Below are 12,105 nucleotides of genomic sequence, written 5' to 3'. Positions count from 1 at the left end.
AAAGCCTTTGTGGTATTCTTTGTAATTCCTTTAATATCCAACCTCCTCGCAATCTCCAATACCTCAGGTTTTTTTGCATTCACTAAAGACACCGAGTCAGGCATGTCCATAAACTCGTTAATATTCATTGTTGCCGAATACCACTCACACACCAATCCAACTCAAAAAAATCGGGTATTTTCCTTTTCCAAATCAGAATGGCAATTATCAGCACTTAACCTCAAAATCGGAACATCTCCTGGCTGAGCCCCCACAAATTATGTTATGTAACCAGCAACAATGAATATCAATCGAGACAGGTTATAGGAAAACAACCAAACATTTATTAAACACGGATAAACAATATAAAAACAAACAAAAACCTTAACCGGAAGTTATGCAGCCGTTCAACAAATCGTCACTTGGCACTGGTTCTTAAAGCGTTAAATGTGAAAACAGTACATAAAGTGGTAAAGTCAAATACGGTTCTTAAAATGGTAAATTCGAAAGTCCAACAGATTTATACATTCAATTGGGAGAGACTTCTCTGGAGAAGGACTTCTTCATTGACACGACTTTCCTGTTTGTTCTGACCAAAGGATTCATGATGCAGGAAATAAACGGCTTAAAACAACAGACCATAAATTCTAGAGAGCACCTTGCATGAACTACCTTGCTCTTTTGGTATGAGTTATCTTCGATGCAGGTCGCTACTCCTTCAACAAAGACTCAATAAGGTCGATCATTTATTAAGCTGCCAAACATTCCTGATTTCTCTTAGTCCTTCGGGTCCTGTACTTCGAAAAAGTCTTCACTCTCCAATACTGCTGGAAAAAGGTACATCAACACATCTAGCAAAAATTTCCAGTCCAGCACTATTGTACCTTCAAACAGAACGTAACATGCCGTTTTAAAAATGAAACTGCGTCATAAAAACAAATACGCAATAGAAACGGAGACACAGACGCACGTTCTAGCTGGAAAACTAAAAACTAAAAACTAACTGCGTCATCTGAGGTCTTCCCTTATATACCCATGGTGAAAATGTCCTCACGTGACCTCACATCGGCGGGAAAATTACATCAGGTGACCTCCAAAAGAGCATTACATCGTTCTCACAAAAAAAATCACATCTCCTTGAGGTATGTAACACCCTCCATACCCCTACCATCCAGGCTCCCATCCGAACTTCTTTTAAATGGTGAAACCGAGCTCACATTCACCACTTGTGCTGGCATCTCATTCCACACTCTCACAACCATTTCAATAAAGAGATTTTCCAAATGTTCCCATTAAATTTTCACCTTCCCCACTTACCCATGACCTCTGGTCATCATCCCACCCAACCTCAGTGGAAAAAGCTGTTTGCAATTACCCTATCTATACCGTCATAATTTTGTACACTTTTAACAAATCCTCAAGGCAATGTATAATTTCCTTGTTTATGTTTAGAGCCTTTTTTAGGTGTATAAAATGATGAGGGGCATTGATCGTGTGGATCGCCAGAGGTTTTTTCCTAGGGCTGAAATGGCTAACACGAGGGGGTATAGTTTTAAGGTGCTTTGAAATAGATACCGAGGGGATGACAGGGGTAAGTTTTTTACACAGAGAGTGCTGGGTGCGTGGAATGCACTGCCAGCTATTTGTGTGAGAGTGTTTCAGTTCCTACCAGTCATCCATGCAGCTCAGTGGGAACAGGGAATAATACGAATAGACAGAGTCAAACTGAGCCAGGTCACAGATTGGAGATGGCAGAAATTCCCATTGTTATCGAGACAGGAACAGTATCAGAGAATATGTTGGTCATTCTAGATACCAGCACTGTGCCCAGTTAGAAGATGATTTCTCTCTCGAACTTGGATTGAACCTCACTGTAATAGTGTGATGCCAGATCACACCTTGACAACTCAAGTGATCTCATCTGAAATACTGTCTTACACCCATTGATGGATTTTGTAAATATTTTTACAGGTTAAAAATGACAAGGAATTTGTCTATGGGAATCTCGAACACAGCAAGCCAGTTTTGCTGTCTCTAGCCGGATATTTAAGAAGTGGAGCAAGGGATTCACTTGATCATCCTTTGTGCTCGGACTGTGACGAGGGATTCACTCGATCATCTGACAGACTGGCACGCCCGTCATTTTACACAAGGACCTACACGTTCACCTGCTCAGTCAGTGGGAATGGATTCAGTCGGTCATCTCAACTGAAGGTACATCAGCAAGTTCACACTGGGACAAGGCCATTCACCTGTTCTGTGTGTGAGAAGGGATTCAGTCGGTCATCCCACCTGTGGACACACCAGTCGGTTCACCCTGGGCAGAGGCTGGTCAGCTGCTGAATTTGTGGGGAAGAATACACTCGGTCATCTGACCTAATGGCTCACCAGCAAGTTCACACTAGGGAGAGGTTGTACACCTGCTCGGACTGTGGGAAGGGATTTACTAAATCATCTCACCTACTGAGGCACCAGTCAGTACACACTGGGGAGAGGCCATTCACCTGCTCCGACTGTGGGAAGGGATTCACTTTGTCATCCCAACTGAAGGTACATCAGCGAGTTCACACTGGGGAGAGGCCGTTCACCTGCTCCGACTGTGGGAAGGGATTCACTTTGTCATCCCAATTGAAGGTACATCAGCGAGTTCACACTGGGGAGAGGCCGTTCACCTGCCCAGACTGTGGGAAGAGATTCACTCGGTCATCTCATCTACAGAGACACCAGCGAATTCACACTGGGGAGAGGCCATTCACCTGCACAGTGTGTGGGAAGCGATTCACTCGGCCATCCCACCTACAAGCACACTGGTCTGTTCACACTGGGGAGAGGCCGTTCACCTGCTCAATGTGTGGGAATAGATTCACTTGCTCATCCCACCTGAAGGTACATCAGCGAGTTCACACCGGGGAGAGGCCGTTTATCTGCTCAGACTGCGGGAAGGGATTCACTTGCTCATACCAACTGAAGGTGCATCAGCTAGTTCATACTGGAGAGAGGCCATTCACCTGCTCAGACTGTGGGAAGGGATTCACTTGCTCATCCCAACTGAAGGTACATCAGCGAGTTCACACTGGGGAGAGGCCATTCACTTGCTCAGTGTGTGGGAAGGGATTCACTCGATCATCCCACCTGCAAGTACACTCGTCTGTTCACACTGGGGAGAGGCCATTCACCTGCTCAAACTGCGGGAAGGGATTCACTCAGTCATCTGAACTGAAGGTACACCAGCGAGTTCACACCGGGGAACGGCCGTTCACCTGCTCGAACTGCGGGAAGGGATTCAGTCAGTCATCTGAACTGAAGGTACACCAGCGAGTTCATACTGGAGAGCGGCCATTCACCTGCTCAGACTGTGGGAAGGGATTCACTTGCTCATCCCAACTGAAGGCACATAGGCGAGTTCACACTGGGGAGAGGCCGTTCACCTGCTTGCACTGTGGGAAGGGATTTACTTCCTCATCCCAACTGAAGGTACATCAGCGAGTTCACACTGGGGAGAGGCCGTTCACCTGCTCAGACTGTGGGAAGGGATTCACTCAGTCACCCGCCCTAATGGCACACCAGCGAGTTCACAGTGGGGAGCGGCCGTACACCTGCTCTGTCTGTGGGAAGGGATTCACTCAGTCATGCACCCTACAGAGACACGAGCGAGTTCACAGTGGGGAGCGGCCGTTCACCTGCTCAGATTGTGGGAAAGGATTTACTCAGGCATCCGAACTACAGGCACACCGGTCAGTTCATACTGGGGAGTGGCCGTTCACCTGCTCAGTCTGTGGGAAGGGATTCACTTGGTCAACTGAACTACAGGCACACCAGTCAGTTCATACTGGGGAGAGGCCGTTCACCTGCTCAGTCTGTGGGAAGGGATTCACTAAGTCATATCAACTGAAGGTACATCAGCACGTTCACACTGGAGAGAGGCCGTTCACCTGCTCAGACTGTGGAAAAGGATTCACTTCGTCATCTCAACTACTGATGCACCAGCGAGTTCACACTGGAGAGAGGCCGTTCACCTGCCGAGACTGTGGGAAGGGATTCACTCGGTCATCTCATCTACAGAGACACCAGCGTGTTCACACAGGGGAGAGGCCATTCAGCTGCTCAGTGTGTGGGAAGGGATTCACTCGGTCATCGAATCTACAGAAACACCAGCGAGTTCACACCGAGTAGAGGTCGATCAGCTGCTCAGACTTTGGGAGGAGATTCTCTGAGCACTCTGCACCGAATGTGCATCATTGGGTTGACAGTGGGGAGAGGCCGTTCGACAGCTGTGAATGTGGGAAGCGATTCACTCAGTATTCTAACCTGATGTAACTCTCACTTTGACTGGCAGCTTAATATAGGGGGTGATAGCCCCCCCCCAGCCCGGCCAGTCTTAAGAAATCTTGTTTGGGTGGATGCTGCTTGATGTGTTCCCTGTTACAAATCAGTACCCTGAGAAAACAAACGGTACATAATCTGTGATTAAACGTTTGGGCTTTATAGTTTCTTACTTTGACTATAGAACGAGTAAAAAAAATAATGAAGAAGAAAGGCCCAATCTCTCCATTCATGTCTTCTCATCGCTCCCCGGCAAAAGACTGCAAAAATCTCTCTTCCAGACTCCCAAGAAAGAACAACATTTCTCTCATTGGATAGCCCTGCGTTCCAAAACCCTGTTGTCTCTAGTCGTAACCTAAACATTGCTGCTACAGAGAAACCGTTACCTCAGCAGTGATGCATTGCAGAGAGGCCATTCCATTAGCAGTGAAACCTCACAGCATGTTACACTTGTGACATAGTACTGGAATGTTTCAATAAGCTGCTTGCTGGATATTTGTCCATCACCGTTGCTGAATGCAATTTTGAGAGTGACTGTTGGTGCTGAACTCTGCAATTATTGCTGCTGCTCACCACACCCAGTCTGCACCCTGGTCACTGAGCATGGGAGGAGTTTCTTCTGCTGCATATTCACCTTTATTGGGACTGGAGTTTTATATGGACTGGAGTGGAGAGCGGCCAGTGAAGGAGTGGAGCTTTGAGGCTTTGGCTCGAGAGGTTCTGGCAGTTGGATTGTGCAATCATGTCAATCAAAATTTGAACAGCTCAGAATGCAGCTGATTGGGCAATCAAGGTCAGGGGACCAAGCAATTTGATTGGGCAATTGTAAATTGAGAAGCTCAACAAACAAGTAAAAAGAGGGGTAGCTGAAGCGGAGCGGCCAGTGAGTGAGTGGGCCAGTGAAGGAGTGGAGCTTTGAGGCTTTGGCTCGAGAGGTTTCGGCGAGAAGAGGCAGAGGACGAGCTTGCTCCCAGTAAGGTAAGGCTGGGTATGTTTCTTTAATTATTTTGATTAACTTAGGAGTTGGTAATGGAGGCAGTAGATAGGACAGTCCAGTGCTCTGATTGTAGGATGTGGGAAGTGAGGGACAGCACAATTGTCTCTGATGACTAAACCTCAGGGATCTGTACTAGGTCCAATGTTGTTTGTCATATATATTAATGATCTGGATGATGGGGTGGTAAATTGGATGAGTAAGTATTAGATGATACTGAGATAGGTGGAGTTGTGGATAATGAAGAATATTTTCAAAGCTTGCAGACAGGATTTAGACCACTTAGAAGAGTGGGCTGAAAGATGGCAGAAGGAGTTTAATGCTGATAAATGTGAGGTGCTGCATTTTGGTAGGAGTGATCAAAATAGGGCATACATGGTAAATGGTAGGGCATTGAAGAATGCAGTAGAACAGAGGGATCTAGGAGTAATGGTGCATAGTTCCCTGAAGGTGGAGTCTCGTTTGGATAGGGTGGTGAAGAAAGCTTTTGGTATGCTGGCCTTTATAAATCAGAGCATTGAGTATAGGAGTTGGGATGTAATGTTGAAATTGTACAAGGCATTGGTAAGGCCAAATTTGGAGTATTGTATACAGTTCTGATCACTGAATTATAGGAAAGATGTCAATAAAATTGAGAGAGTACAGAGGAGATTTACTAAAATGTTGCCTGGATTTCATCTCCTAAGTTACAGCAAAAGGTTGAACAAATTAGGTCTTTATTCTTTGGAGCGTAAGAATATTGGGAGTTAGGAAAAAAGTTAAAAAGCAGGACCTCAAGGGTGGTAATCTCAGGATTGCTGCCTGTGCCACGAGACAGAGAGGGTAGGAACAGGAAGTCATGGCAGTTGAATGCGTGGCTGAAGAGTTGGTGCAGGGGGCAGGGGTTCAGATTTCTGGAGCATTGGGATCTCTTCTGGGGAAGGTCTGACCTGTACAACAAGGACGGGCTGCACCTGAACTGGAAAGGAACCAATATCCTGGTGGGCAGGTTTGCTGGAGCTGTTGGGGAGGGTTTAAACTAGTTTGTCAGGGGGGTGGGAATCAGAATGTGAGTGCAGAGATGAGGGTAGAAGGACAAGGGCATGATGCTATGTGTTCTGAGTTGCTGAGGAAGGGCAGGCAGGGGACAAAACATACATGTAGCCAGTTCGAGGGGTTGAAGTGTGTCTATTTCAATGCCAGGAGTATTAGGAATAAAGGGGATGAACTTAGAAAATGGATCAGTACGTGGAACTACGATGTTGTGGCCGTTACTGAAACTTGGCTGGAGGAAGGGCAGGATTGGCTGATGCAGGTACCGGGGTTTAGGTGTTTTAAAAGGAATAGGATGGGAGGTAGAAAAGGGGGGGAGTAGCATTACTGATCAGGGATAGTATCACAGCTGTAGGAAGGGAGGTCGCTGCAGAGGGGGTGTCCACTGAGTCGGTGTGGGTGGAAGTCACAAATAGGAAGGGATCAATCACTGTGCCGGGAGTGGTCTATAGGCCCCCAAATAGCCCTCGGGACATCGAGGAGCAGATAAGCAGGCAGATTTTAGAATGGTGCAGGAAATACAGGGTTGTAGTTATGGGTGATTTCAACTTCCCTCATATTGACTGGCACCTCCTGACTGCAAGGGGGATAGATGGGGCTGAATTTGTCAGGTGTGTTCAAGAAGGATTCCTGACACAGTATGTGGACCGTTCAACGAGAGGAGAGGCCATACTGGATCTAGTTCTGGGTAATGAACCTGGTCAGGTGGCAGACATCTTGGTGGGGGAGCATTTTGGTGAGAGTGACCACAACTCCCTTAGCTTCAGCATAGCTATGGAAAAGGATAAAAACAGACAAAATGGGAAAGTGCTTAACTGGAGAAGGGCTAACTATGAATGGATGAGGCAGGAACTAGCGAGAGTAAATTGGAAACAGGTGTTGAAAGGTGAAAGCACAGAAGTAATGTGGAGGAAGTTTAGGGACCACTTGTGCTGGGTTCAGGATAGGTTTGTCCCACTGAGGCAAGGAAAAAATGGTCGGAAAAGGGAACCGTGGCTGACGAAACACGCGAGGCAACTCGTCAAGTGGAAGAAGGAAGCATATGTTAGATATAAGAAGCAGTCAGAGCCCTGTTGGCCGCTTTTCGATTGCTCCTACCTTGTTTACTTAATTGTCTCTACCAGTCTTTTTTTTTTGAAACCTTATTATAAAACTTCAATACTGCTTTACTGTGGCTGGGAAAAGAACCAAAGCGTTTGCAAAAGAAAGAGAAACAGAAGATGAATCCGCAGTCACTTTGGATTCAATCAGTGACTTACTTAAACGGCAAAAGTAGGAATTCTGTGAAGAGTTTCAACGGCTTAACAGCAAATTGGATACAATTCAGCGAACTTTATTTGAGCATGAGAACCAAATTCAGGAGAATACTGCGAAGCTAATGATACTTGAAGAGGACACTGAAGATACAATTAAACTCTGCAAAGAGTTATCTTTATCCAATGATAAAATGCTGAGAAGGATCATCAGTCTCGAAAATAAAAATAGGAGAAATAACTTGCGAATCCTGGGTCTTGAAGAATCAATTGAATGCGCTGACCCTTCGAAGTTTTTTGCAAACTTTCTGAAGCAGATTTTCCCTGCTTTATTCACATCTGAGCTGAAGCTCGATCGAGCTTCTCGCTCTCTGACTTTGAAGCCATTGTCCTTGGTGGCGAAACCCAGATCGATCAGACTAGTCTTTCATGAATTTCGTATGAAGGACCTTTTAATTCACCATACCCGGAGACAAGGAATGATCGATTTCCAAAATTGCAAGGTTAGATTTGTGGAAGACTATTCACCTGAAGTTTTGGCTGATCGCATGAAATATAAAGAAGTTATGTCGGAATTTTATAATAAAGGGTATAAACCATCTCTTCAGTTCCCCGCACGTCTGAGTATTGTTTTGAAGAACGGATTGCGAAAAAGAATAAATTCAGTTGAAGATGCAAAAGAGTTTCTGAAGGATGAATTCTAAAACTGTTATACTTCTTATTTGATCAAGTTTTTTTCTTCTGTTAATATGAATTTGAAATAAGGTTACGTTTTGGCTGTTCATATATTGTCTTTTGTCATATATTTTTTGATACTACTTTATTTTATCCCTTTTTGAGGCTTTCTTTTAATACAGCTTTCTTTGAATTTGTTTAAATTGATCCTTTCACATTTTCAAATACTAAGTTGTTTTACTTTTTATGTTGTGTGTTGGTAGGGACATAATGACATCGCAGGACTGGAGTTCTTTCTGTCAACAGGATTTTTTGGGGCCGGTACTTCTATTGGTCAGCTTTCTCGCTTTGGGTAGGGGAGGGGGTAGGGCCTATTTCTCTCTGGGAGCTGTGTTGGGTTGAATATATGATTGTTTGTTTCAATACCTTACTTTACGGTTTGCTTTCTAGTTTTAATAACTTATGGCCAGATCTTTTAATTACATGTTGATTGGTATTTAAAATGGTTCGAAATATTCACCTGTTTAGTTTGAATGTGAAAGGGTGAATCACCCCACCAAAAGGAACAAAGTGTTTGCTTATATTAAAAAAATGAAAGCACCCATTATTTTTTTTTACAAGAAACACACATACACAGCTGTGATACCTTACGTTTTTTTTACTGAGTGGAAGGGTAAGGAATTCTACTCTTCGTTTAACGCAAAATCCCGTGGAGTTTCGATTTTTTGTAGATACTACAGTTCCCTTTATTCAGCATAAAGTTGTTTCGGACCCTAATGGTCGTTTTGTTATTGTATCAGGGAGTTTAGACAGTAAGTTGATTGTTTTTGCTCATGTTTATGCCCCCAATGTAGATGATCCAGGATTTTTTGAGCGTCTATTTTCATATTTGCTAGATTTGTGTACTTACGCCCTTGTGATGGGAGGAGATTTTAACTGCTGGTTAGATCCAGTATTTGATCACTCATTTGTTAAACCAGCCACACTTAATAAATCAGCTTTGTTTATCCAATCTTTTCTAACTAAATGTGGTATAGTTGATGCTTGGCGATTTCTTCATCTGACGGACAGGGAGTATTCTTTTTTCTCTCATGTCTATCATTCTTATACCGGGATTGACTTTATTTTTATTGATAGTCAAATGATTCCATTAGTTCGATCAATTGAATATAAAGAGATTGCTATCTCTGACCACTCTCCTGTAATTCTATCTTTAAATCTTCCTGGTCCTATCCCCATGAGTAGATTTTGGCGATTTAATTCAACTCTGTTATCCGATGAGGATTTTTTAAAAAAATTATGGAGAATCAAATTACTCTTTATTTTTGAAGAAAATACGTTGGAAGAGGCGTCTAGCCTGATTATATGGGATACTTTTAAAGCGTACATCCGGTGTCAAATTATTTCTTATACTGCAAACATCATTAGAAAAGCTAACAAAGAAAGAAATGAATTAGCCAATCAGTTAAAGCAACTGGACCATAAATATGCTTCTGTACCTGATCCTGAAACATATAAGAGACGTATTGAAACTAAAACTAAATATGATCTTCTTTTAACATATCCAATTGAAAGCCAACTTTTAAAAGATAGAAGTCAACTTCATATTCACGGAGATAAAACTGGTAAGCTACTGGCTAATCAATTGAAGCCATTTTCAGCCAAGCGGCAAATTAAAGAAATACATAAAATTAATGGGGACGTGACAACTGACCACCTTGAAATTAATGAACTTTTAGAGAATTTTATTCTAAATTGTATAGATCTGACTCTGTTAATGATAATATTGCAATGAATAATTTTTTAGATCAATTAAATATTCCTAATCTTTCATTAGATGATCGTAGGCAATTGGATCAACCTATTTCCCAGGATGAAATTGCTCAGGCTATTTGAGAATTGCATTCTGGGAAATCCCCAGGACCCGGTGGATTCTCTGGAGAATTTTATTAGGCTTTTTCCTCCTTGCTTATACCACATTTATGTTCTACCCTTACAGGAAGGAAGACAACCAGAGTCTTTTTACGGAGCTTCCATTTTGCTCATTCTCAAAAAGAATATGAATCCTACTAAATGCTCTTCGTATAGACCTATCTCTTTACTCAATTTTGATACTAAAATTTTATCTAAAGTGTTGGCTTGAAGATATATCTTGCACATGCACCAGTCGTGCATGCAGCCTGGTACAGCCAATCCGATCTATTCCTTTTACTTTTTAATTTCCGTTATTTTTTGTATTTTTTTTCTCACGGTAACACGTCGAAGCTGCACGCTGTCTAACATGCTGGTAGAGAGAGTTTTCTTTGGGTTTTCTTTAGCACTGGAAATGGTTACATCCCAACATGCGAGACAGAAGCAAGGTCGCACTGTATATTTCACGGACCAGCAAACACCGGCCGGCTTAGCGAACAGAGCGATGGACACCCCAGCTGAAATCCGGAGGAAAACACACAGAGGGGGATCACAAAGTCGAGGAAAGAGGACCGGGTCGAGACAACAGAGACTTTTGGAGAAGAGGAGTTCGGTGGGTAATTCCATTCCGGCTGACCGGAAGTGCACTGAGAGCGGTAAGCGTGAAGGAGTTCGGTGCTTACTGATCTGGCTAACAACGGATAGTGCAATCCGGGGTATATTATGATTGAGGAATGTGTTTGCAGACTGGATATTGAACTTTTTACTGTTGGACTTCGGCCACATTCCACCGTGATACAACACTTGGCAGCACGGGAGGTCGTACCTGCCTGTGGCCATCGAACATGCAGCTCCTCCCGTGGAGGGTCAGACACCCTGAGCCGATAGACTGGTCCTGGAATTATTTTCCATCTGGCATAGTTTGCATTTTGGTGTTTGATTGTTGGGGTTTTTTGTATTGCTATATTTACGCTCTATTCTTGGTTGGTGCGGCTGTAACGAAACCAAATTTCCCTCGGGATTAATAAAGTATATCTATCTATCTATATCTATATTGATAGGATGCAAAACTGGGCTGAGAAGAGGCAAATGGAGTTCAACCCAGATAAGTGTGAGCTGGTTCATTGTATTAGGTCAAAGATGATGGCAGAATATAGCATTAATGGTAAGACTTGGCAGTGCGGAGGATCAGAGTCAAGTCAAGGCACTGTATATTGTCATTTCCACCATAACTGCTGGTACCATACACAGTAAAAACGAGACAATGTTTTTCAGGACCATGGTGCTACATGAACAATACAAAAATTACACTGAACTACGTAAAAAAACACAAAATTACACGAGACTCCAGACCTACTGAGGACTGCATAAGGTGCACAAAACAGTGCAGGCATTACAATAAATAATAAACAAGACAGTAGGTTGGTGTCAGTCCAGGCTCTGAGTATTGAGGAGTCTGAATACTTGGGGGGGAAAAAACTGTTACATAGACTGGTCGTGAGGGCCTGAAAACTTCGGTGCCTTTTGCCAGGTGGCAGGAGGGAGAAGAGTTTGTATGAGGGGTGCATGGGGTCCTTCACAATGCTGTTTGCTTTACGGATGCAGTGTGTGGTGTAAGTGTCTCCAATGGTGGGAAGAGAGACCCCGATGATCTTCTCAGCTGACCTCAGTATCCACTGCAGGGTCTTGCGATCCGAGATGGTTTCCGAACCAGACAGTGATGTAGCTGCTCAGGATGCTCTCGATACGTCCTCTGTAGAATGTGGTGAGGACGGAGGGTGGGAGATGGACCTTCCTCAGCCTTCACAGAAAGTAAGGACACTGCTGGGCTTTCTTTGCTATGGAGCTGGTGTTAGGGACCAGGTGAGATTCTCCGCCAGGAGAATCTTGGGGTCCGAGTCCATAGGACACTCAAAGCTGCTGCGTAGGTTGACTCTG

The 12,105-nt window shown here is 43.8% G+C and overlaps 1 protein-coding gene across 2 annotated transcripts; it reads left to right on the top strand.

The window, feature by feature from the left end:
• The first annotated feature begins 1,954 nt into the window (after nucleotides 1–1,954).
• On the top strand, nucleotides 1,955–11,213 carry LOC140208274 (uncharacterized). Of its 2 annotated transcripts, none has more exons than XM_072276844.1 (2): nucleotides 1,955–5,280; nucleotides 10,575–11,213. In XM_072276844.1, the coding sequence occupies exon 1, from the start codon at nucleotides 2,359–2,361 to the stop codon at nucleotides 4,150–4,152; it is 1,794 nt and encodes a 597-aa protein (XP_072132945.1). In that variant the 5' UTR covers nucleotides 1,955–2,358; the 3' UTR covers nucleotides 4,153–5,280; nucleotides 10,575–11,213. The 2 variants fall into 2 exon arrangements, with proteins under 2 accessions (XP_072132945.1, XP_072132944.1); XM_072276843.1 differs by having other exon boundaries at nucleotides 10,256–11,213.
• The last annotated feature ends 892 nt before the right edge of the window (nucleotides 11,214–12,105 follow it).

This window comes from Mobula birostris, chromosome 13 (genome assembly GCF_030028105.1).
Source record: "Mobula birostris isolate sMobBir1 chromosome 13, sMobBir1.hap1, whole genome shotgun sequence".
Classification (NCBI taxonomy): domain Eukaryota; kingdom Metazoa; phylum Chordata; class Chondrichthyes; order Myliobatiformes; family Myliobatidae; genus Mobula; species Mobula birostris.
Note: the sequence above shows the minus strand (reverse complement) of the source record. Positions and strands in the feature narration are given on the sequence as shown.